Below are 26,716 nucleotides of genomic sequence, written 5' to 3'. Positions count from 1 at the left end.
CGGCATCTTCTGTAGTATAAATATATTTTTGCTTCTGGCAACATAGAGAACTCAAATTCAAAAGATTAAACATGTTTGATTTTTTTTATCTTTAAGTGTTATACACTATTATTTGAAATTTTAAAAAGTTTGGGTTTTTTTTTTCAATTAGAATGAAAATACTATTGTATTATTAAAGCTGATTACATACTTCTAGTCTTACTAAATGGATTACTTAAATTATAAAGTTGTTAAGAAATTCTAATCATAACCATTACCTCTGAATGCCTGAGCACTATAGCTGGACTTAAGGTTGATGGCCACATAGATGGGTAATGGATTCTGACCATTATCCACTGCTCGCCGTTGATCCGAGAGTCTATGCTCGTCTTTCTGGTTTTGATTAAAAATGGTTAATGGAATGAAGTGAAAAACAACTTGCACTTGAAATAACATCATTTGAATTATCAGCTTTATCCAGAGTGTCCTTCCCATTGTCAGCTCCTTAGATTGTTCAGAAATATCTGTCAAGGGATATTCCAAACTTTGCAAGTATCCCATAAGAAGCAGCTACACCCTCCATGGGTTCTTGAATTTTGTGATGTGCAGAGAGGCTGACTGTAGATTCAGCAAGGAAAAAAAAGACACGTCCAGAAATAAATACATGGCTAAGTGAAAGGTACTTTCCTTGGCTGAATCTCAGCAAACAGAGTTGATAATATTTTAAGATACTTTGCAAGCTTTTTCATACGCAAGAATATATTCTACTGCACATGGCAATTTAAAACTTCCCTGTATAAACATAATCCAGAAGGAAACTTCTTAAGTTATACTATTTTTAAAGTACCAACATTCCTATCACTCTCTCTTAAAACTTTATACCATATTTAGAGAATGGTCTTTCCCGTTGTTTGAATCATCTCCATATGCAGTCTATGACTAAGTCACTTTATAAATTAATATCGTCATTTATGCTAGCGAAGTAAATTATTTCAAACCTAAGTGCCTCTTCTAGTCAGAATAATTAATGTCCAAAGTGATATAACTTTACATTTCAAAACATTTTTTCCCCTTGGTATTTTTCTTTCTTTAGGAAGAAAGAACACCTTTGACTGCAATGTCATGCCTGCAGTTCAAGGTCAGCCTCACTTTAAAGCAAGAGTACTGTTTTAATAATGGATCCAAATATACAGAACTTGATCAACCACTAATTAAACTAATTATTTGCGTTTTTAGTACTGAATGGCATCCCAGGGTTTATCATCTTCTCCTTTATAGCTATAGACATTCATCATTCTGGAAAAAAAGAAATAATACCTTATCATGTAGCATGGATTCAATGACAAGCCCCCAAAGGTCTATGAAAGAAGTGTTATGTCCTTCTTTAGTCCTCTCCATGAGGTCATTATAGTAGTACTTCAGACAATCCAAAGAAAAACAGCAGATCTTAGATTTGGTCACTTGCTTGCGAGCTTCCTTGATTGCATCCTCCAGATATTTTTGTGACCAATTAGCGTCTTCATATAGGTTTGCCATTGTCCTGAAGAAACATTAGAAGAAAATAATGAAAGAGGAGTAATGCTGTGGTTTGGCTTCGAAGAACTTCTGTGCAACCTGTTTCTTAATTTTTAAGCAGTTCGCAACTGAAAATGAAACACACTTAAAATACTCTAATTTCAAGAGCAAACGAAACCTCCAAGGTTTCCTGGTTTTGATGAAAAAAAAATTATGTGGACTCAAAAATTATCTCAGAAATTCAAGGGAGGGAAGAAAAAAATCACCCAAGGCTATTAAATACAAAGACTCCACCAGTCCTCAGAAAAGCCATCTCTTGGAAGCTGGGGAATATTCTAGGGAGCAGCCACTACTAGCTTGCTCTAGTTCTACATTTGCTCCCAAGTATCTGCTAACAGCTCCTGCCAGCAAGAGAACCGGGCAGTTCTTGGGTCTTGGGCACGTCCTGGTACAACCATTCTTACTTGTCTCTTTGAAATCATAGCACAGGCAGGTACACTCAGATCTCCACATACAAACAGAGAAGTTAAAAGAGTTTTGGCAAATACTTAGACATACCTGTCATTAAGCTTTGGACTTATACAAAGGATTTACACAAAATTCAGTGCAAAAAACCTCTCCACTTCCAACCAAGTGTAGAGGAGCAGAGCTCCTCTGGATTAAATACTTCACTTAAGTATGACAACATCTTTGGTATGCCTACTGGGAGATAAGAGCACTTTACAATGAGCAACTATAGCTTCAGTCTCTCTGAGGTCCTTAACTTGGCATTATTTGTTGGACTGTCTGAGCCAATATTAATTCCACTAGCCCCAAATACATCTTTTACCAGAGGTAGATGCACTCTAAATCCAAAATGGAAGTGAGAATAACCAGCAAGTGGCAGGCATAAATTCTTCCTCCAATCTTTCTTCAATTTCCAGTCTAAAGACAATTTCGTTGCATTCAGTCTAAGGTATAATTGATAGAATATGAAAAGGTAATAGAGCATTTACATGAAAATATCAGGCATAATCTGTGTCAGTGTGGTGTCAAAAGCAGCTGATGAATGTGATAATTGATCTCTTATTCCATATCTTTTTTTCTATGCTCAAGGTGGACACAGGGGAGATCATGGGGAAAACAGAAGTGCTTTGCTGAGTGACATATAAGCTGATGTGGTAGTACTGAGCACTACTGAGCAGAGAGTATAAACATAAACCTTGTTTGGGTCATTCTCACCATGTGGTACCCGATAAACCACCAATGTAGGAAATGCAATCTAACAGATTGAGTTTCTGGAGACCCAGCAGGCTGCCGTACATCGCTGTCAGCGATCTCGTCCCTCCCCCAGTTGTCGTGATGGCCACCACCGGTACCTGTTCAATATAGCAAGGCACAAGAAGCAAAAGCCGTGCACGTATTAGAGACAAGCAATCCTTCGTACTGCAGAAATCAGATAACAGGTCACAGGCATTGATACAAACAGTGATGTTACTTCATGCAAAAAGGATGTGATTGTTGCAAAAGGCCTCTGTTGCCACCATGTGACTGGTGGGAGAGGGAAGGCTTGTGTCCTACCCACTCAGATGGGGTGGGTGGGAGGCTATTTACTTAATACGTAATTGCAAATGAACCTCATCACCCTGGAATTCTTTTCAAAGTGTATTATTAGAAGCCGTCACAGAAATCACAGGATTTACCATGCTGGAGCAGATTAGGGGTCCGTGATTCTGCCTTTAACAATGACCAGTGTCTCAGAAGAACGCACAGCACCCTGTAATCAGCCAGACCACACAACAGCAGAAGCCTTCCTGGCCTCAGGCCACCAATTACTTTATATCCTGAAACACAATCGTCGATAGGGCTTCCCCCCCTTCCAAGGTCCAAGTGTAACTGAAGAGACAGACTGTTCTTCTCTTAATCCTTCCCTGATCTAGTGCACCCTTTGCTTCCATTAGCATCTTGAGTTGTGTGGATGCTTACATGCCCTATGGAAAATGTCTATTTACACCTTCCAAGTATTAGCTTCATCAGCTTCAAGTACCTAGCTTCATCAAGCGATCTGCTGTTCTAAAGTCTATGAGTAGAGCCTGAAGAAAATTTCTCCCATTCTATGTAATCAAAAAAATAAAAACCAACCAAAATATATGTTCCTCCTACCCTAAACTCATTAAGAACTTAAAATTTAGGATTAAAATAAAATCATAATGAGGAAAAATCTGATCATTTTAACTAAAATTAGAATAATCTCGAAAAGGTGTATTTTGTTTTTTACATTTTCTAAACTTTCTCATTATGAATGAAAATTCTAACAATATATTTTTTTTTCAGTTCAAATATAAGGAAGTCAACAAGGTAGAGCGGATTTTTTTTTCTCCACAATTCTGAAGTTAAATACATGAAGAGGAGCCAGGGTAATTAGACCTTCTCAAAAAACAGCTTTGGTTTAATCATTTTGGTCTTCCCACCTCAACCACTTTTCCACACGTCAGGAAACTCTGAGACAGCCATGTAAAAAAGCCTTCTTTCCAGCTTTCTTGAAAACTTTATTTCCTACATTATTCTCTGATCTGAAATCCAAAATATGATCATTTTAGACCTGTACTGTATCCAAAGCACTATTTCTTTTAGTTGTCAGCTAGAAAGCATACTTGCTGTGGCTACGTTTGTACTTCTCTGATTTTCCAACAACCCAACTAGGCACACACTTGTGACTCAGTGATGGAGGCAGGAGCAAGGGCTGCAGTGACATAGCTACACTTTTAATTACCTCTTTCAGCCACACAATGCTATAAGATTCACTCTTCTTTTCCAGCTTGACAGTTTTATTTTAGTAGTCAGTTTTCCCAACAGCACACCTTTTCTGCCGCAGAAACCACCCAAAGTATCAGATATCTGTGTGAAAATTTCTGCTTCCTCCTCTCAAAATCCTTTACCAATGCCATGACCACCACCTTGCCTCTGTTACTGAGCTAAGGCACGCTATCTCCCAGGCAGCAACTCCCACCTGTTCCATGCCTGCCCACTAGAAATTTTCCTCCTGAGATCCATGAGCAATATCAAGAATAAACAGGAATGGGTTAAATTGAGGCGCTGTTGAGAAGTTTTGGGGGCTATAAAGGCATTATCCTGCCTTTCTCACTCTGCTGCATGAACCAGCTACTGCTCCTCTTGCTCATCTCTTGTCCTGTATGGCCAGGCCTGTTCCAGAACAGCAAGATTATTTAAGTTGGTTTTTTTTATTTTTGGTTTCAATTTGTGAGCCAGACCCTAATCCCTGGAGAGGAGCTGCTACCAAAGACTGCATTGGCTTGCCTCATGCTCTTTCAGATCCTCTTCCAAATGAAGAATCTTTTTCAGAGCAGCAGCAACGTATTTCTTCCTTTTCCTCAGGAAGTTCTGCTCTTCCATGCACAAACCAAACCCCAAGCGCACATCCAGGTCTCCTGAACTGGAACAGACAATGGGATAAATCAATACACATGTCATTTATAGCTGATTTCAAGACCTGTAGTAGTCAGTAAACTCCAGAAATCATCTGTAAAACAAGCTATTTCCAAGTCTACATATTGATCAAGAAGCAGAAGGAAAAGGAGCGTTTCTATTGCCAGTAAGAAGCAGTAGTAAGGATGAAGAAGAGTTCCAAGGTGCTTTTGATTTCTTGTGAACATGGGCACAAAAACAAGACACACAAGCCAGGGAAAGATCCTAGGGGATAGTTTCAGGAGTAATTTTTGCTATAGCTGTTCCTTTTTGTCACTGTGACAGCCTGGAAAACTCAAGTGATGCCACCATCACCTGTTCTCAGGTTTCGATAGCTCACTAAAAGTATTTAAAGGTGAAGGTCCTAATGAGCTGTGTGATGGAGCTTGAACTGCAGAGCAAGCTTCACCCCCTGCTCAGCTTCTGTCCTGTGAAAACCAGCCTTTCACCTGTGTGCTGAACAGATTTCTAGATAAGCATTTGCAAGCTTCGTCCCGTAAATATATAAGAATATCCATAATTTTTTCCCCACACGTGCAGCCACATTGAAATCTTTCCCTTGAGAAATGTGAAGCACAAGCCAAAATTTCTGCAGAAAAAAGGTACAGAACCAACCAAACGGCAGCTAATATTTTGTGCCTTCAACACCACAAATATACTTGTTACTGAGAAGAGAAGAGCACTCAAAATTGACCAAATCATCTGGGTCACATCCCCCTCTGGTGGCTGCAAACTCTATCCTTTCATTAATATTTCACAGACATGAACGTTTCAATGATTTATTTTAGTAACCTCTGTTCTCCAGCAAATTTGATATATCACAGTGTAATTTTGAGTAAGGTCAATTGTTTGACATTGTGAAAACAAATAACTTTTTTAGCAGTAAAGTTTTTCTCACTCTCCCTATAAATCTGTATCTGTTAGATTTACATTTCAGCGTATTTTGCTATGGGCTGAGATAAACTGCTCCCATGCTCTGAAAATCCACCTCACTTCCCTTCTGTATATATTACCCAGTAGCAAGGATGCTGTGAGCTGTATGAAGTTTTCAGCTTTACCTTGACACCTCATTGCCTTCAACTTTACCCATCACTGGTGCAATACTGTCCCTGCCAGTGGGCTGGCAGTGGTGTAGCTGGTCAGGGCCCAGCTTTCATTCTGCTCAGTGACGCAGAAGGGGCAGAATTCAGGCTGCCCTATGCTTGTTTTGGTGACTTTGCAAGGTTATGGATGGACAGAATTTATTTCAGTCATTATGCAGGTCCAACTTGGCATAAGTGGGCAACAAAATTCATACTCAAGTAGCGCAGTTTTACTCATGTCTAAGAAGAGTAGTCATAAAATAGGTCATGTTTACTCTGAATAAACCTACCAAGGCTTATAAACTCATATTGAACTGCATGATCCTGTAGCTGCAGCAGACTTGCACTTACCCCAGGCACCACGTGAGTACAGGACAAAGCACTCAGGCGGTATGTGTTCATCTATCCACCTACCATAGAAAAAAACCTAGATAACTAGTTTACAGTAATCCCGGATGACTGGACAAAAAGGAGGTATCTTACCATTTTTTTGCTGTCAAGCACAAGTGAAAGGAATTATCCTAGAAATCCAGAAAATAAAGCTGATTACCACCAAGTTTTAAAACATTTTTTTCCTTCAAGCTCAGGTAAGGCTTACTGAGTAAGAGAGAAGGTTCTCAAATAATAATTCATATGGCTAAGGACATTGTTTTGGTGCAATCAACCAAAGTCTCACTCCTTGCTCGGGATTCAAATTCTCCCTCATCTGACAAGCCTGTCTGTTTGGAGCTCTTACCGTGCCATGAGCTTGCATGTTACACCAGCTCACAGTGTGCACACTTAGAAGGAGCAACAAAAACGAGACAAGTGACCCTATTAAAAGAATAGGTACATACACAAACATTCTCAGTATTGATATTTGGATAATTAAGATTTGAATTAAGCTCATATTCTGGATTGTTGGGGATTTTTTGGGGGTTTTGTTTAGTTTTGGTTTGGTTTGGTTTGGTTTTAATTACTGACCATTCTGGAATTACCCCGATACCCAAAAATATATTTTGGAATGCATGTGTATATGATGGTCATTTTTGTTCCTTGAAACCATTTAATTCTAATTTTGAGATGTAGGTTTGCAACTATTTCCATTTTACTGTAATTATTTTAAACACCTGCTTCCTTAAAAGTAAATGTGACAGTACCAGTTTTCTAACATGTTCAGTATACAGCTGTAAAATTGCACACAGTGATTTTGTTCACTTTTTAATTTATTTCTAGAGGGACAATATTAAGCACATTTTGAAATTATTTATTTCAAAAGGTTCAAGCACTCACCTCTTCTACTATTATTTCCTTCTGCAAAGGGAGTGAATTCAGTGGGAAAGAAAGGACCCCAGATTTCTCTGTTTCATTTTTAGCTGCCAGCTGAAACAACATAAAAAGTGGTAAGGACGTGCACATGGAAGGTTTGCCATCTCTAGAACTCCTACTAAGAGGAAGAGTTCAGTTCACTGATTACATTGATTTCTTCTTCTAATTTCATTGAGGTTAATGATAACATACAGAAGGGCAACATACCTCCTCTGGTAAAACAATATCCAGTCTTGCGTGGTCATTTATGACACAGTGAAATACGATGATCCTAAGTCTGGTGTCAGAATCCAGAGAAATCTTCTGCCTTCCTTCATGGGAGCCTTTCACTGTGAATGTAAGCTCCTGATCTAAACATAGAGGCAGGGAACAGAGAGAATTTTAACTATTCCAAGCACACACACACGTAACTAATATATAAAATCCTCTTCTACTCTGCATTCTTTTTGTCTGATTTTGCTTACACCACAATGATGAAGTAGAGTGCGGGCCTGAAACAGATTGAAAACTCATATAAAACATTTTGGTGGATCTGTATAAATCATTAACATACAGAAAACCCATATTTTTAAAATACCAAAGAGTGCTACTTGGTCATCGCCTTCCATGAATAAATAAAACCAAGATTTAGATTTAAAGGAGTGTCAGTTTAGATGCACTTTGAATTATTCACATTGAATAAAAGAGTCATTTATTGGGTGTCAGTCTGTTCTGGTTCGTTTTGTACTTTTTGTTGTATATTTTGTCATATATTTTGTCTGCTACAATAGTCAAAGGATTCAAACACAAAAATCAAGAAGACTTGTTACAAAGTCAAACAACCTGGTAACCCAGAGGCTGTGTTCCTTGTACAGAAAAGCCTTTACATTTACAGAGAGATCATATGCTGCTCTCTTGCAAGATCAGGGCCAAGAAGTATATAATTTCAGGTCACTAACCTTTCCTCTCCATGTTACATTTCAGCCTGAAACTTCCTATAACACAGCTCAGCCATTGCTACCATTTTATTCATAAAGGTCAATTTTCCGTTCATAAAACAGTCATGGTTTTTTTTAAGATTTGGCTCATGAGCAGCTCTGCACAAGCAAATGAACTTAAAGACTAATTAAGAGTCCTGCTATATTTATTAGAGCTACATTTGGCAGCAAAGTCCTTATTTGGTGATGGTTTGCATTTTGTGCAGACCCCTTCGATACAATTTTACATTTAAACTTAAGAGGTTTTTATCATTTTTGCTCAAGCAACCACAAAAAAAAAACCTCTTTCAGAACCCTGAATGTGTAGAAACTTTGTACATACTTAAACCCAAATTAAATATACAGGATAACATTTCTACATATTAATTTAATTATAAGGTGATTTCAAAAGAAGATCCAACTTAATTTAAAATTCTCATTTTGAACAAACAATAAGCAAAAAGAACTAACGTAATTTTTTCCAAGTTTTTCATTCTAGTCTATATGGCTCTGTTTTTGCATCGATTTAAGATTTGTCTCAGAACTAAATACTTGACTAACTTGAAGTTTGACAGATACAATCTTTCTGCAAGGTGAGGCGTGGCGTAACTAAGTATTGTGTGACACAGCTGGAGTGACAGTCACAACAGATTATTAATTTTTCAACATATGTTATAAAGACTGAATCACAACACAAAAACCAATGGCTTAATGAAGCTATAACCTCACTTGTGGATTGCTGCTTCAGCTTCCCTGTATCCACTCTGACCTCCAAACAGGAAACTTCGCGTGCCTGTAGCAAGAGAGGATAAATGATGATTGAGAAAAGGGTAAATGTCATTGCAAGTGATTCATACAGTTCTCGACCAGTCCCTGTAGTTGATCAATGAGCAACACAATTATTATCTCATACTGTGTCCCCAGATAACATGAGGACAACAGTGACTTGGGGCTTTTTTCTAAGTTTGAAAGTAAAGTGTAACAACTCATGAGCTGCTTGACCTTGGAGAGACAGTTAAGATGATGAAGCCTATTCAAAATAATAGGTATATTGAGATATGGCCCTCTTCTTAAGAGCATTTTATCACTTTCTTCATTAACCCCTGATAGTTCCAGGTGTAATACGGGGATAACAGGTAGGAAATTCAGGTTTACAGAAGTAGATGGCACATGCATGCTGAGAGCAGCCTTACAGCTTTCCTCTGCAGAAGGCAGCACCGCTCTGCAGCGATGGGAAGAGTGGTCCCTAGTGCCAACACAGATCCTTTTTCTCAGTGGGACAGCTCAAAGTTCCCAGAATTAAAAAGATGAACACTTGTTTTGCAGGCACAGGAAAGACTGTAAGAAATATACTTTACCACTAGTACTCCATTAGTAATGATGCCATCAGGATAGTCCAGACTGAAAAATAAAACGGAAAATATGATGTCATGCATGGGACAACCTAGATAAATACTTAATGCTGTGAATTAACACATTACTCATTTTTTTCCCCATCAACTTTGACATTTCTGACTTCAACATTCTCACTCAAAAGTACTTTAAAGCTTTTATCAGGCTTAGTTCTAGATGATGAACTGAGTTGCAAGTTTTTCCATCCACCCATGACAGAATAGGAAGCTGGGCTTTTACTCCTGTGGTTTTTCATACTGGCTTTAATAAACCATCTAATTAATTCTGATTATGTGACATTCTGAGTTTGAGGAGAGCTGGAGGCTGTTACATCCATCTTGATTATTTTTATCATTATACAGTTTGACCAAGGTTTTGTACTTGAAAAACTAGTACACTTGTCTGTATTTCCACTATTTTCCAAAAGCTACCATAACAGTGGAAGAAATTGTACTCACTTCTATAAAGTGATTTGCATAATGTACATGAGATTTTAATATATCACCACGTGTAGATATATTTCCATTTATCCATCGAAGTCAGAAGTGGATTCATATACTGCAGACACCAATTTTTATATTCTTAAATATTTTTCCCTCAGACAAAAGGATCTCTCATAATTTACCCTTTTATTAAATTGCAGAGGTAAATTCATACCTCATCTTAATAACACAGATTAGTCCAAAGGGAATACATACATACATAAAATTATAAGGATTGAGCACCAGCTCCCCAACCTGCTGCAGACAGCATGAACTTCACAAGATACGGATTACACACTCTGTAATCTCACATAGTTCTATAGTTGAGATATATATTTCATCTCAGATGAAACCAGGCAATACGCTTCCTTTAAAATCAGATTAATTACATTGTTATTATCCGCTTTAAGAAAATGTTTATCATGACTACTAGATTTCAGCATAAACACAAATGAAAAATAACTCTGTAAAATTTCCCATGACAAAGAGCTCTCTCAAAATTTCAAAGCTCATAAACTGTTTAAAGTTTCATTTCCAAATCAGTATTTTCCTGTAAGGGAAAAATATGAGCTGGCTAAATACAGTGCAGAACACTCGGGAGAAACTTGCCCGTAAAAAAAAAACCTCACCACAACAAAAAACAACCCCAACCCCTGACACCCCCAAAAACGTTATACACTGGAAAAAAGAATTTTACTTAAGAATTTTGTAGGATCTTTTTTTGAAAGTGTAATTTGAAGAGTTCAAAGAACATCGGTCAGAAATGAGCAAAAATTATTCAGTGTTTCTACCTGCATGCAGGGAAATGGATTTCAGTATCACTTGAGTTTTGTTTCAGATACAAACTTTGCACTTATTTACTATTTTGTAGTCAAATAGTTGTAACATTATATGATATATGATGTCACTATTCCCAAATACTAGATTAAAAAAATAAGGAAAGCAGAAAGACAGCATGGTAGATATTAAAAGGTCTCAGCCTGCATAGTCTGGTGAAATGAAGGTGGAAAGGCAGGAAAGGATGTTTCTTCATGGAAGTAAATGTAAAGTACGGTACTGTTTGGTTATTAGTATCAGCAAAGTATAAAGTTAAGCTGATAGTTAGGAGATCCAAGGCATGACCTTCAAACAGGCTGGAAGAACCTGCACTGCTGGACAGAATGGCGTGGAAGGCTCCTGGGAAGAACCAGGACAACAGAGGCATTTAGCACCAACAGCCGAGATGTCCTTCTTGGGGTGTCACCTCTGCAGTCCCTGCTGTAAGGACGCCCAGCTGCTGTCACTTGTTGGTTACTCTCCACACTGCACTTCCAACTTCCAATATTATATCCCAAATTGCAAGGCTTCTGCTGATCACAGCATAGCAGATTTCTAAAATGTTGGTTTTTTTAACCTGGTGATCCATACAGTTGTTTTAAGAAGAGCAAAGGTACTCACCTTTCTCAGAAGCTTTGGAGATCAGCTGTGGCTAGAAACACCGCTGAGTTGGGTGCAGAAGAGCTCTTACCATTCAAGTTAGCAGGCACCTTTGAATAGTTTGCCTATCTTTGGAGCACTGAATGATGTCCGCTTCTCAGGACTAGCTGGTAATCTCCCTAAGAACCAACCTGCTATCAGACAGCCCTTGTTACACGTGCTAACACTCCTGTCTTCTCTTCCATCATGGTTTGTGATTTGTGGCCTTTTTAATGCAGATTGCAGTTTTATTAAGAAAATTAGGAGCATATTATGTCCTGTGACAGGGGAAGGCAGAAACAGAGACCCTGGGCATCCTTCTCCACTAAATATCTATTGAAGGGATGCCCAAGACTGCAGTGGACTCTCTGAGCCCAAGGATCACTTCCTAACACCTGGTATGTATCAACCTACCACCTTCTCCTTCTTAGATTGTGCCTGGCTTATAATGAAATGGGCAATATTGTATGAGGAGTTACAGTCACACAGATTCTCATATTACAGTTCACATTTAGAGCAAACTACCTTGCTCCATTTCACCAGAGAAACTGGATTTTTTTGATACCTATGTAGAAAATCCTAATTCTTTTATGTCAGATCCAGCTCTTCCTTCTTTTAGTAGCTTCCACATAGTGCAGGCTACTTTTCTGAGCTTTCTGATGACACAAAAGAAGCATGGGGGATGGTACTATTGTAATGAAAAAAACTGTATTCACCTCAGAGATTCCTTGGTTGTCATCTTTCTTAGCTTAAAACTTTTGCCTTCAGTGCTCCTTGAGGCCCTGTGACTCCCCGTCACAAACACAAATACAAACAGTACATTTGGCCCCCGATGGATGGAGACTTGGGCTACTCTGAGACTTTCCTCAGCAGTGCCCAGATGAAACGGCCAGCATCATCTGCTGGTCCTTCCCCACGTTGGGGAACTTTCTCAAAATAACACAGCAGAAATACAGAAAGAAAAGATGACTTTTATTTTCTAAAAATCATGCTTTTGCCATATTTCAATAATTAATATTTAACTTTTATACAACTTTTTGTACATCTATTTACATTTATTTGTGTTAAGTTGGCTTTGCTTTGAAACATTGTCTTTCACATTTGAAAAAAAAAAAAAAGAAAAAGGAGCTGGGATGAAAGGTTGTGTAAGAGTAGTCCTTCAAGAATTGTTTGAGATGCGCCTCCCCAAGTCAGGACATCTGAAAGACAGAAAGAGACCAAAAAGATGATCAGCAGACCCAGCAAATACCCTGGGCCCCTCAGACCTCTCCTTAGAAACTCAAAATACCTTTTAGTTCATCAGTAGTCTCTTTGTGACCCCTTAATATCAGGTGTGGGCTTCAGTAGAAGTCAGAGGGGATGGGGATATTGAGCGAGCGAAGCCACCTAGTCCAGCGGGACCCTGTTGTCTCTGCAGTAACTCGGATAGGCTCAGGCTGTCGCTGGACCCTACCAGTGGAAACACAAGGGAGAAAGTCCACGTCACTGTTGATAATCACCAGAAAATAACACTAAAAGCACTAAAGTATGCAAATTAGCAACCTGTGTACAACGACCTTACCTTTTCTGTCACTGCTGCTCAAGGGCAGCAGGTCTCATGCCAGCTGGGCTCGTGTTAGGGGCCCATAAAACTTTGGGTGGCCGTTTGCAATCCCTTGGCTCGGTTGCTGGTGAAAAGGCACTTGGAGGAAGGAGCATACCTTCCCCTCTTTGTCGATAGGATCAAACGTTTGGCTCTCGGTACCTGCCACAGGTAGTGGCAACAGAGAGGTGAGCATCTGCAGGTACTGCAGGAGAGCTATAAGAGTGAGGCAAAACTAGAGAGAGTATCCATCTTGCAGTTGTGGAAACCAAGCTACCAAAATGAGGGGTTTCTTCCATTTTAAATAAAAGGTGTTAAGAATGAATGCAGGAATCAATTTCATACAGCCCACCAGTGTATTATGAGGGAATTTTTGCAATGTTCTTTGGTAAAATTAACACAAAATACAGTTTTTGCAGTAAGGTCAATAGACAAACAGAAATATGAGTGACAAAGCCACTATCGTGGGTGTGACCCAGGAAACTTTCTTGGTATGGGGTTACACTTTATGTGTGATATTATTCATCTGCTGGAAAGAAAGAACAGGCTAAAACAGTAAATGTTGCAATTGATAAAGTCTGAAATGAAGATGGGAAATGAAAAACTACGACAGATAGTGTCAGACAAAATGTGCCGGTGGGAATAATTATTAATTTCAGAGATAAACTGCCGTATTTACCAAAAGAAAGTATGTTCTCATTCTTCCCATCACAATGTCAGATTTGTAGAAACTGTCCCACACAGTCAGCTGGATTCCTGTTAGCACTATGGTTGGCTCTTCCTCTCTGAAAATTATCTTTCATCTCTGTCAACACTTCTCCCACCGAGCAACGTCAAAAACCCTTGGCAAAGCTTGCTGAGCTTGTTCAACACAGGAGAGGTTGGTTTGATCCATAGCTTTCGCGTGACCCATCTCAGCCGCTTCAGTTCAGTCTTTCAGATCTTTTCATGGCTTTTTAGTTTATCACAGGTAATGTGATCCACTGTCTCCAGTTTTAGTGCACAAACCCTTTCATTAATTACTCCTGATATCACACTTGTCTATGTTGAGGGGAGACAAACAACAACAACCCTTTCAGTATCCTACTAAGATCACAATATCAGTTCAGATGTGCTTACACTTTTATTCCAGGCTTGCCTGATGCACAGAACAGTATTGACTGCCATGCATATGCAAGAAATGCAAATGAAGGACAGTAGAGCAAATGTTTGTCCACCTTCTGACAAGAAGTCCATTTTCCCAGAGAAGTGTCTCCTCTTTTCTCAGGCCTGCTGAGACCTTACAGGGACATTCCCTCCCTGAGTGACTTATGACACAGCAAATTCTTTCCTTCACGTGTGGAGTTCTTCAGGCCACAACTATTACACTGCTCATCCAGATACCACACTATGAATGAAAGAAGTGGATCAGATGTGTTCTTGCTGTAGCAGCTGAGCTGTGACTGTGATTCTTTATGAAACCTCTTTCTTAGAACTGCTCAGGTTGCTTTATATTTGTATAATCCTAATCATATATTCCAAATTGTTGAATTCCTAGTCAGACAGCACCTGCAGAAACTGCTAGATTTCTGACTTTATCTATTGAATACGTCTCCAGGAAAAGGCAACTGGCAGCAAGGCCCAAGAGAAGAGTTTGACACAGAGTTGGTGCACACACCCTCTGAGACAAATTCCATCCTCCATCCCCATATGCAAACCCACTTATGCACAACACCCAAGCCAGACAACCTGCCTGGATCTCCCTCATCAAAAGACAGGATTAGCTTGAGTATGATTCTTCATATCAATTCCACAAGTCATCCTCTAACTTGCAGAGGAAGAAAGACTGTAGGCAGGCCATTCGGGATGTCTACTGGAGCTGCTTTCCTCATTGGTATTACTCATTTTGTGACACTCCTAAAATGCAACAGGCACCATTTGTCTTGTTGTTGCTGAGTCGTCTGTTTTGATGCACAGTAAAAAACAAACAATCCACCCTGGTGAGTTTCCATGAGTTGTAATAGGAGATTCTGGAACTGCTTTATCTCTGATGGCTTTTTTTTTTTGCTTGTGAACATTGGGAGATCTTTTGTTCTCCATTTGTAACGCTGAGCTACTGCCCTTTCTCCAACAAGTCCCAGTTTTCCCTTCTGTCAGGAATAAACATCTTATTCAAACTCTTCACCAGCTTACTATCCTGTCATGTCTCCTAAAGCGCCCTGAATGCTTTGAAAAGGTCCCAGAAGTACCCTCCCTTCTCCAAGGCTGTTTTAACAACAATTTCAGTCCAATAACATGAATCACATTGGTAACAGAAATCCTTTCACGTAGCTTGCTCAGAGTCATGAAGGAGTCAGAGTCATATTATGGAGATAGTTTAGAATACCTGTGATCCTGCATAATACTCCCTCTCCAGTTAGAGCAGCAGGCTCCCAGATTTCTCCACAGCATGAATTACCTAAAGCAAATACGTCCCCTAAACAGTCATGCTCTGCCAACAGCCTCCAGTGCTACCAAATGAAGCTAGTGCTGCTCCTCCAGTTTTCCTGGTTCCTCAGTCCTCAGCCTCCCACAGTGATCTTTGCTCCTTTCTTTATGCAGATTATTTAGTTCCTCTCCATGCTGGAACTGATACTCAAGTCTACCACAGCTCCTCACATGTAGCCAGGTGAGCTAAATAGTCCAGTTTACAGGAGAGGGTTTTATAGTGCTGTGGATTTGAAAAGCCAGATTGCCCAAAAATAGGCAACGTAAGGAAGTTAGGCTTGACTTTCCTTCTTCTAAGGGTCAGAACTTCCTCAATATTGTAGTTGTCCTCATAGTTTCTCATCTACTGGTCCAACAACAAAGAGAACAGGAGGAAGCTGGTGTCCAGGAGGTAGCAAACAGGGCAAAAAAGCCAAAAATACGTGTTCTGAAATTCCAATTTACTAGACTTGAATGAAAACATCTAGATACTACTTTCAGAGACTGTAGGTTTAAGAAGCACTCTCACATATGAACCGGATTTCCAGACTATTGTTACACTGAGTACAACAGTTTATGTAGAATTTAGGACTCTACTTACGTGTTCTGTAATGTGAACTCCACTTCCAGCTCCTCGCGTGCCTGAAGAGAGGGGGAAAAATAAAGGTATATTACTTATTTTTCTTCATAGCTTTCATCATACCAGTTACATATATATTTAGAATAGCACTGAAGAAAATTCCCAGAACATAAGTGTAATTTGCAAAAAAATCCCATGGTGCCAACTGAAGATACTGAATTTTAAGATACTGAAAAAGCAGTTGCCAAAACTAGTTTTTTGACATCTAAATGCCATGAGAGCCATTTTTCAGATTTTAATTCCCAACACAAAAAGAATCAACTGCCTTAAAATTATTACAGTTTAAAGTGGCTGAAAATTCAGACCTCATACCAAGAACAAGCAAACATGCCAGAAATACTCAGAGTTAAGACAATGGGTAACTAGTTCTAGCTGGTTCCATCCTAGATTTTTAGCACAGAGATTTGTTCTTAATAAAAACAAGCATGGCACACTTATACAGGGATTTTAAGTCTTACAATAGCAGCAAAATACGGTTTAAGTAGACTTTTCCTATAATGAAACACTGTAAAAGGATTCATTTGGATGGAAGGAAAGCATTTGCTTTTGTTCTCCCTAATTCCATTGCTCACCTGTGGATTCAGCTGAAACTTCACTCGAGCAGTACGTCCTACAGTGAGTTTATCAATGTCAAAGATAATTGTGCAGAGTTCATCATCCCTGGTGACACTGTCTTCGTCACAAACCTTCAGCTCCAACATGTTCTGCGAAAAGAGGTTAAGAATATCGTGGACTTACTTCAATATCTAAGAGTTCCATAATGCAGGAAAATCCTCGACTAGGTTTTCTTCCCTCCTCCCTCTATTTTTAGGGGAAGATGGAAAAAGGAGAAAGAGATGGGAAAGAGATTTGGGAGTATTGGGACTGCACATGATACTGATAACTGAACACACATAAAGAAGCAGATTTGTCTGCCTGGGGAACCGAAACAAGACAGGCAGGTCATGCAGAACATTCATGAATTTGTGATAAATAACTGTATTAATGTTGCTTTATTTATTTTATGGCCTGTGGCTCTAAGTGCATAAAATAAGCACAGGTACATAAAGAATTTCCTTTCCATCATACCTAGAACTATCAGATCTTACTGGGCTTTTTATGTGATCTTTTCTCTTGGGTTTCACTCATGTATGTCAAGATCAGGAACAGCATGGTAAGGTCATATTCTGCAGGGCATTTAAATGCTTCTCACTGCTTCAGTATAATAGATGTTTCAGTAACACAAATAGCTGGAACTGAACAATACCAAGGAGGATGTAAGCAACAGAGTGGTTTTCTGAGGAATCTTTAACATTTCCAGTGTTTGGAAACTAGCTATATACTTATTGGTTTATTGTAATTTTGCATGATCTACAGACTATCTGCAGACAGCAAATGGTGAAAACCTTTTATTTTCGCTACCTTGACTCGGCGGTCGATCTTATAGCAGAAAGCTTCATTCCAGACAGGATTTTTGTTATTCCTGATGGTTCTGGTCCGAACCCTCTCACTCGAGGCAGTAGGCAGCCACAGTGTCACGTAGCAGTCTGAAAGAGAGACTGTATAACAAGAAGATAAGCAGGGTGATAACATTCAGAGAAAGAATTACTACACTCTGCATGTTTAACACAATTAAGACAAAGATAACACAGTAGGGGATTTCTTCCTAAAATATACAGGAGAAGTAAATAATACACTGAAGCACTCACAGGAAAACAGAAACATACTCACACATTTACCATGCTTATTCCCAGTATGAAGTTTTATTTGCAATAGCACCGTACTCCACATGCAGTACGAGCACACCTACCCATGCTGCATTTAGCTTTATAGTCATGACTGTACAAATTACTGGGGCAGGGTAATGTTGCCTAAACGTGAGAGTATCTACCAGTACATGTCCTCTGCCACATGCACTCACATCAGCTCTAGGATGGCTCCTGTGTTGCTCAGGCAACACACCTCACAACCTTTGGTCTGGGTTGCAGAAGGACTTGTTTCTAGCATTTCCTCCCCAGATCTGGTACCTTTCCTAGTTGAAAGCCTTTATAAGAGTGCTGGATTAAATGAAGAATGACAGATTTTATTTTTTTCTCCCATCAAAGCTGAAAAGTTTGATTTCCTTATCACAAATCAGAATGTGTCCATTTCATACGCATTCATATATTTGATTAAATTTTTAGAAGTTCTGTTTTTCTCAGAAAGCCTTTTGGAAAACAAAATCAGTCTTAGCACCAAGTTTAAGTTACTGTTCATCCTATTTCTTCCTACCACTGTCTACAGACCAGAAAAATCTTGCTATCACTCAAGGCTGGGGAAGGAAGGCATAAGTGCCACTAAAGACATTGGCTCCTTCCATATTCGGACCTGCCACGTTTGGAGAGAGATCTGCCAGAGAGGAAGACTTGCAGAAACTTGACACGGGCACCAATGGCCTTTCTCTCATACGTGTAATGCAGCACATATCCTTCCTATTTCACATTAGCAATTCTCAGCAGGTCATTTGGTTCTTACAGTAACCTTGTGAGTCAGAAGAGGTCAAGTAATACAACCCATAGTCAAGCCCTGCATCATGGGCAAAACTTGTAACAGCGTTACTACATCATATTAAGTACCATTTTCTTCATGTATTTCTTCTGTATCTTTCAGTAACAACTACAGACTTAGATTTCTCTACCAACTGTACCTCTCCCAAGCTGTGCTTTTACCATGTAACGTAGTATCATGCTGTCACTATCAGCAAAACTTTGATAAGGACTGTGGGAAGGAAAGTGTTTCCAGAAAGTTCTCTTAGCCAAACCTGATCCGAAGAGCATGACTGATCAGACATTCAGCAGAGGCACAAGTGTAGGCAGATGAAAATGTAAATGGTTAATGGTGATTAATGCTAGTGTTTCCATTTTCAAAAAGCTTGAGAGACACCGATTAATTACTTCACAGTAGCAATGTAAGGATTAAGCAAATAAACACATTGAGAAAATTTGAAGGACTTGCCCAAGATCCCATAATGCAGGCAGTGTCTGGGTCCAAAACAGAGTCTAGATTTCCAGGCCTATACCCAAATCTATTAAACTTATATTGCTCTGGAACAACAGTAGAGAGAAAGAATTTGGGGGGCACATCTATTTTCTTCTGGTAAATAGGAATGCAAGAACCAAATACCAAGTCACTTTCAGTAACTTAAGCACAAATGCTTCACTAACAAGAAAATATGAAAAAAATGCCATTGAAATGGGAAACACAAAGGTTTAATCAGAAAAACAGAAAAGCTAAAGTGGAGAAAATATATGCTAACTTAGAATTGTAACAAGAACCATACTGTTACCACTACAAAGAGACAGAAAAGCGGTACTTTCCCATAGTGAAAATACTGAGGTCTTGAGGAAAACTAACTGAAATGTTTGGAATCTCAAATGCCTTTTTAATGCCTCAGAAAAGGTAAAACCTGCCTGACATATCCTTCCCACTACAGGCAAAAAAAGTAAAAAAAAAAATAAATTCCACAATCATTTCAGTTTCCTCAGAAAAATTTTCTGCTGAGAAAATACCCTTGCTGAAAAGTTTTCAAATTTCTTTGTCAAATACACTTTAAACAAAGCCTTGGGAAGCCCAGATTCTGAATTTGGGTCATCTCAAGGGGTGAAACATATGATATTCAACTGCTCTTGGGACCAGAACACAAGGAAGTAAGCCAATTTGATGTGGCAGGCATGCCACCAGGCTTCATGAAGAAAGACTGTACGATTTGCTGTGGTAAGGAGTGACTGTGAGCAATTCATTCCTGAGCACAGCCACAATGAGCTGAAGCATAAGCAGGCGACCTGCTGGAGTCCACAAATGCATGAGCAAATGGGCATACAGGTTTGCAGAGGCAATTGCAGTGAGTGCCTGGGCAGATCACATATTTGGTTGATTCAACTCATCACTTAGGCATTTGAATGTTAAAAAGTCAGTGCCTACGACTATAAGCCCACATTCTGTGTGTTTCTGCATGTTGAAATGTCTTTAGCCTCTAAGAAACCCGGAACTTTACATCTTATAAGGTGCTCTCCCTTTTTCTATTGAACCAAATCCATTTAACAAAATGATACAGTAAATATCGCAAAGTAGTTTGATCATCTGTCATTTGCAGAGTAAAAAATATTAAGACATCAACAGATAACAAAGCATTCAGCAAATCATAGCAGATTTTTTTAAAGCTGAAAGAATAAAAGAAAAAATATAGATAAGTACAGTAGTATTACATTGCAGAAGATGCAGGAGTAACCCAGAATACTACAAGTGAGTGCAGCAGAGATTTCTTCTCTGATAATAATCACTCATTCAAAAATACTGTTGTGAAGCACAACTGCCGCATGTTCCATGTTCTTCCTGCCAAAAAACACTAATTTTAACCTCGGTTAAGAAGACAGAGTTTTCCATCTACTCTTGACCCATTATGTTAATTGAAATCTCAAAATAGATTGTAGATTAACTAAAATTTACAGCTGGTTTCCTTAGAAACTGTGACGTGCTGCATGAAACTGAGTATGCCAAAAGAAATTTGATTTTGAGCAATGTTCAGCAAGATTTTGGTGAATATACTGTGGACTTTTCCTCTTCGTTTCATTTATTTGCAATTTATTCTTGTGGTCTTTCAATTTGAATTTTCTTACTCTCTTTGTCTTTGTTTAACCTTTTTCTTTCGTGCCTTTCCAGTTTCTTTACACAGCCATTTCAAATTTCCATTCAGATTTCCCCATGAAAGGGACAGAGTGGCATAATTGCTTTTTGAAAAGCACCTGAACAAGTCTCAGTGCACCAAAGGGGGTGGACTACTGAGGACCCACGGCTGTGGAACAGAAGATGTGAGGAAGCTCCTCAACGAATTGGAAATTCAGATTTAAACCAGTCCCTCCTCTGGATGAGTCAGTGTCACAGCTGAACAGTGAGCAAACTGTTCTTTCCAACTATTGCAAGTCTTATTCTCACACTGAGGATTTTTGGTTTATATTTGCTGCCACGCTGTGGTTCAACAAGCTGATGCCCACTAGTCTGCAGAGGCAGAGAAGGTGAATCATTACAGGGCTTCCACAGCTGGATATCACCAGGCTCTTTAGACTTCCCCTACTGCAGATAATTCTTCTATCTTGGTCTCTTCTCATTATTAAATCTTGTTCTATGATCTGACGATGACATTTTTCTTTTGTAGTCTCTATTCTAGATATCCTTTTCTCACTTCCCCTCCCTATCCCTCACTTAAACTCCCTCAAAACTCTCACAGTAGTGCTCTGTTTAAGTTTTTTACTTTAAATTACTCTGTTGTCTAGGTTAAATAAATTCCCAGACATAGTGGATTTTATCATCTTTTTAATGTTTATAAATTCTGTAGAAGTAATAGGATGTTTTCTCTGTACTTCTGTTATTTTCATAGGCTTTCCTGTTACTGCTGATTTTACACTTCCATCACCAGATCTCTCCTTTTCTTCTGTCCAGAAATACTGTAGGGAATACTCAGGTTTCTTCCTCAAAAGTACAAGAATTTTCATCATTTAAAGAGCAGCCATCAGAGCAGCTAAGTCTGATGTCTGATGCAGGAAATACGTCTCATACATTCCATGAGGTACGGAAAGTGAAACATCAAATGCATCACCTTGCTTGAGTCAGCCCCATTACACTTAAAAGCAGAAGGCAATACTTCAGTATCACAAGAAAAATAATTCTTGCAAACTTGCAGCAATATATCTTTTTATTCCTACACCATTTAAGAACAATGTCATTGACCAGCACAGAGCCACAAAGATGATGGAGGGAGTGGGGCATCTCCCTTATGAGGAGCGGCTGAGGGAGCTGGGGCTCTTTAGTTTGCAGAAGAGGAGACTGAGGGGAGACCTCATTCATGGTTATAAATATATAAAGGGTGAGTGTCAGGAGGAAGGAGCCAGGCTCTGCTCAGTGACAGCCAATGCCAGGACAAGGGGCAATGGGTACAAGCTGGAGCATAGGTTTCATGTGAACATGAGGAAAAACTTTTACTGTAAGGGTGCCAGAGCATGGCCCAGGCTGCCCAGAGAGGTTGTGGAGTCTCCTTCTCTGCAGACATTCAAAACCCGCCTGGACGTGTTCCTGTGTGACCTGGTCTGGTGATCCTGCTCTGGCAGGGGTTGGACTGGATGAGCTTTCGAGGTCCCTTCCAACTCCTAATATTCTGTGATTCTGTGATTCTATGACCAAATATTTTCTTTACATTAAAGAATTATAAGAAACATCTGGCAATAGTAGAAATACTCACGCAAGTCTGCCTTCCGGACATTCCTCAGTCTCAGTATTTTTACAGTGAGCAAGTTGAAAGGAGATACTGGTCTCTGCAGGACAATTCAAAAAAAGAAGAAAAAAAAAGAAGATGACACTGAGATTAATATTATAGTCTATAGTCACGGACTACTGAAGTTCTAAGAACGTAGATAAAGCAAGGTTTTTAAGCTTGAGCCAACATAATTTATCAAAGTAACTGGAGCAGTTGGAAAATCTATAAATTGTTTTGGCACAGAATCCTTTTCAGGTCTGAAATAGAAGCAGCAGATTTCAAAACCACATATGAGTTGAGAACAGGTGCTGAGAGTGCTATCTGATAAAGATTACTTATTTTGAACACTACTCCGTTATTATGACAATCAACACCCTTACAGGACACCCATGGGTGTCCTCACCTTTTACACACCACTGTTTCCAGTATAACTGACTGTCTCCAAGACACCGAACACTCACAGTAGCTGTGCAAGTACAGCTAAGCAATCACCATGCACCAGCAAAAACTACACACAGTCTAACAGACAGAAATGCAGCTGACAGTGACAAAATACTTCTCATGAAGACTCTGATCCATCTCTGATCTTCAGCCCTCATCCGCAACAGACAGCTACAAAACTCTTTCCAGAGATTATCTGTGGAATTAACTCACAACTCCACTAAATATCAGACACCTTTGGCTCAGAGGTATTAATTCTATAATACCTCATAATTTCCATGGCTCATACTAGTATGTCTTCATATTCCTCAGGCTATAAATGAACTCTTTCCTCATTTCACCTTGGAGATAACTACTTAACATCTTTCTCTTCTCTCCCACACTAAAATCTCCTCTGTTTTGTAGGTACCATCTTTCCTTTTTAAAACCAATGTTTGTACAGATAAAATTTATTTTAACACTGGCTTCAAACTGGTATTTAGCTTTGAGTCTACTGATTCTGTTTCAGAACAGAAACAGTGATTTTTGTGGCCAAAACCTTGTCTAATCTCTTTATCTATACCATTTGGTAAGAACAGATTAACTCTACCCATAAACCCTTTCACTCCTGCATTCATAGACATAAAATACACTAGTGAAGTCAATATAGCGTCCTAACACAAACACATGGGTTTTATTGTTTTGCATCTGTAGTTCCTATGTTAATTATTAAGCAGCAAAAGTAAAAACAATTTAATGATGTTAACTAATAAAAATGTACCTCGCTACTATTTCCTTCATTCGTGCTATACATTTTGCCAGACCATTTGTCTTCCCAGCTGTTGCATAAGGCTTATCCCGAAATGCTTCACTATGCTATGACAAAGTGTTAAGTAACTGCGACCACAATGTGACATTGGACACTAACACAATGTAATGAAGCAGGCCCTTGACCTCACCTATGAAAACCTCAGCACGTCTGAAAATGAAGCAGAGAAAAAGAACAGTCTCCAAGAAACAGCCTGGGTAATCCCTGGCATATTCTCTAGCATTTCTCTTTGGGTCAGCAAGGGGCCTGAAGATGCAGAGTTGAAGGTCAGTGAGACAGCAGCAGGAGCAGTCACTGATATGGGCACATTAGTTCTGCATTATCTTAACCTGTCCAGACTCTAGCACAGGCACAGTTTTATGGTGCACAGTTTGAAGGCACTTGAACAATCAGCTGGTGGGACATTTCAGCTGTATCAAAAAGTGTATCACACCTCTACCTGCTCCAAACTCGGCCACAAAGGAGAACTTGGACTGACGCATCTTGAGAGAAAAAAAAAAATAGTTCTTTTTTGGGGGAAAAACAAAATTACAATCTCCAATCAAATGCAACAAAAAGACATCATGCCCAGACTATATAGTTGAACTGCCAGAACTGCTTTTCTATATGCATTCAATAGAACTGGGTAAAACACAGAAGTAGTCCTATGCACAGGGATCAACACTCAAGGTTTATCTATCCCTGCCAAATCTACTGACAAGTTTGCTGCATTTATGCTTGGACCCTGCTTTCCCACCCAATAACTCCTGAATGTTTTTGTCCTCAGCAGTGCTATTTCAGCAGAAGAGGTGGAGCGTTTCTTTACCCCAGAAAGGTAGGGCTTACATCCCTTGAATACAGAAGAATGGACTTGAGCAGAATCACAGAATCATTATGGCTGAAAAAGACCATTAAGATCATCAAGTCCAGTTGTTATTAACTCTACCATGCCCACTTCTAAACCATGTCCCTGAGCACCATATCTAGATGGCTTTTGAATGCATCCAAGGATGGTGATTCAACCACTTCCTTGGGCAGCTTGTTCCAGTCTTGATAACCCTTTCAATATAGAGGTTTTTTCTAATGTCTAACCTAAACCTCCCCTGGTGTAACTTGATGCCATTTCCTTTTGTCCTATTGACTGTAACTTGTGAGAAGAGACCCACATCCACCTCTCTACAACCTGCTTTCAGGTAGCTGTAGAGAGTGATAAGGTCTCCCTTCAGCCTCCTTTTCTTCAGACTAAACAACCTCAAGCCCCTCAGCTGCTCCTTGTAAGACTTATTCTCAAGATCCTTCACTAGTTTTGTTGCCTTTTGCTGGACCCTCTCCAGCACCTCAATGTCTTTCTTATACTGCAATAACCAAATTGAACACAGGACTCGAGGTGTGGCCTCACCACTGTTGAGTACAGTGGGACAATCACTTCTCTACTCCTGCTGGCCACACTATTTCTGATACACCCCAGCATGCCATTGGCCTTCTTGGCCACCTGAGCACACTGCTGGCTCATGTTCAGTTGGCTGTCAGTCAACACGCCCAGGTCCCTTTCTGCATGGCAGCTTTCCAGCCACTCGTCCCCAAGCCTGTAGCATTGCACAGGGTTGTGACTAAAGTGCAGGACCCGGCACTTGACCTTGTTAAAGATCATACAATTGGCCTCAGTCCATTGATTCAGCCTATCCAGGTCCCTCTGCAGAGCTATTCTACCCTCAGGCAGATCAACACTCCCACCCAATTTGGCATCATCTGCAAACTTACTAAGGGTGCACTCAATCCACTCAAACAGATAATCGATAAAGATATTAAACAGGAGTGGCCCCAACACTGAGCCCTGGGGAACACCACGTGTGACCAGCTGCCAGCTGAATTTAACTCCATTCACCACCTCTCTCTGGAGGGGGCTATCCAGCCAGTGCTTGATCCAGCATGTCCAAGCAACCCAAGTTCCCCATCCCAATGAAGTGCTATAACCAATAGGCTGGACACCACTTTAAAGGAATAATCTTTGCTCATTTCTTTGTAAACAAGCATGTAGACCTCTACTGTGTGTATCTCAAGTGGACATTAGTACCTCCCTGCAGCCCTAAGTGCCATACAGAGTGAGGATCTAAGAAGGGTGTTTCTGTGCCAAGCTGTCCTTGTTAGCTGGATGTACCAATTTGCTCAGTTGTTACAGTTCCCATTCTGGTGTATCTAACTCCCCAAACAATTGAATCAATATTCAGGGCTTCACTCTGGGTTGTAGAGTCCCTTCCCATACTAGAGACTTGGAAGTCAGACATTATAGCTCCTAACTTTTAGGTGCCTGAATGCTTTGTCAAGTCAGTGGCTTACCTAAAGTCACACAGAATAACTATTGAGAGGCATATCTTAAAACTGGATAATCTGCTAGTAATAGACAATGACTTCCACATCTTTCCCTTTAATGTGGTGATGATGATCATCTCACAGGCTGGGCAAGTTCTGAGGCCAGAAGCCTCCCTGGTCAGTTATTACACTTACTTCAACTTTCAGCTTTTGTATTTATTTCATCTGAGACATGGTTCTTACCTCATAAACCGGAAACACCAGCCAGGCATTTTAATAACCACTGTCGAAACTACTTAAATATATGAGATTGCAAAGGCAGGACATGGTCACACTAGCCTACGTCAGATAAAAGTTCAATTAAATCCTGTGGCACACTTATGCAATCCTTACATATCTAGCCCCAGGGAAGTCAATAGGAGTGTTCACATACATGAGTGCTCATCCACATGAGTAAGAGTGAGCTCTAAAACTGCTCTAATTCAGTAAAATTCCCAACTTAAGTATTTTACAGAATTGTTTTCTTGAGGAGACTAGTGTGAAACACATACAACATTCCCAGGTTACATCAAGAGGAAAGGCAGCTCTCAAACAGTGTGTCAGACCTATTCG

At 39.6% G+C, this 26,716-nt stretch overlaps 1 protein-coding gene across 1 annotated transcript in view; it reads right to left on the bottom strand.

Annotated features, from left to right (window-relative positions):
* Positions 1 to 257: 257 nt before the first annotated feature.
* The window catches only part of LOC104539943 (cytosolic phospholipase A2 epsilon-like), a gene marked incomplete at its 3' end in the record, with an annotated part of 29,227 nt that continues 2,768 nt past the window's right edge, over positions 258 to 26,716 (bottom strand). The window contains exons 2-14 of the mRNA XM_010183622.1: positions 22,552 to 22,624; positions 17,703 to 17,839; positions 16,874 to 17,005; positions 16,263 to 16,303; positions 9,664 to 9,706; positions 9,035 to 9,098; positions 7,557 to 7,699; positions 7,314 to 7,403; positions 6,525 to 6,562; positions 4,792 to 4,927; positions 2,716 to 2,852; positions 1,297 to 1,519; positions 258 to 372 (exon numbers count right to left, since the gene is read on the bottom strand). Coding sequence (XP_010181924.1) covers positions 258 to 372; positions 1,297 to 1,519; positions 2,716 to 2,852; positions 4,792 to 4,927; positions 6,525 to 6,562; positions 7,314 to 7,403; positions 7,557 to 7,699; positions 9,035 to 9,098; positions 9,664 to 9,706; positions 16,263 to 16,303; positions 16,874 to 17,005; positions 17,703 to 17,839; positions 22,552 to 22,624 — 1,372 coding nt within the window. The remainder of the gene's footprint in view (positions 373 to 1,296; positions 1,520 to 2,715; positions 2,853 to 4,791; positions 4,928 to 6,524; positions 6,563 to 7,313; positions 7,404 to 7,556; positions 7,700 to 9,034; positions 9,099 to 9,663; positions 9,707 to 16,262; positions 16,304 to 16,873; positions 17,006 to 17,702; positions 17,840 to 22,551; positions 22,625 to 26,716) is intronic.

This window comes from Mesitornis unicolor, unplaced genomic scaffold (assembly GCF_000695765.1).
Source record: "Mesitornis unicolor isolate BGI_N332 unplaced genomic scaffold, ASM69576v1 scaffold5984, whole genome shotgun sequence".
Classification (NCBI taxonomy): domain Eukaryota; kingdom Metazoa; phylum Chordata; class Aves; order Mesitornithiformes; family Mesitornithidae; genus Mesitornis; species Mesitornis unicolor.
Note: the sequence above shows the minus strand (reverse complement) of the source record. Positions and strands in the feature narration are given on the sequence as shown.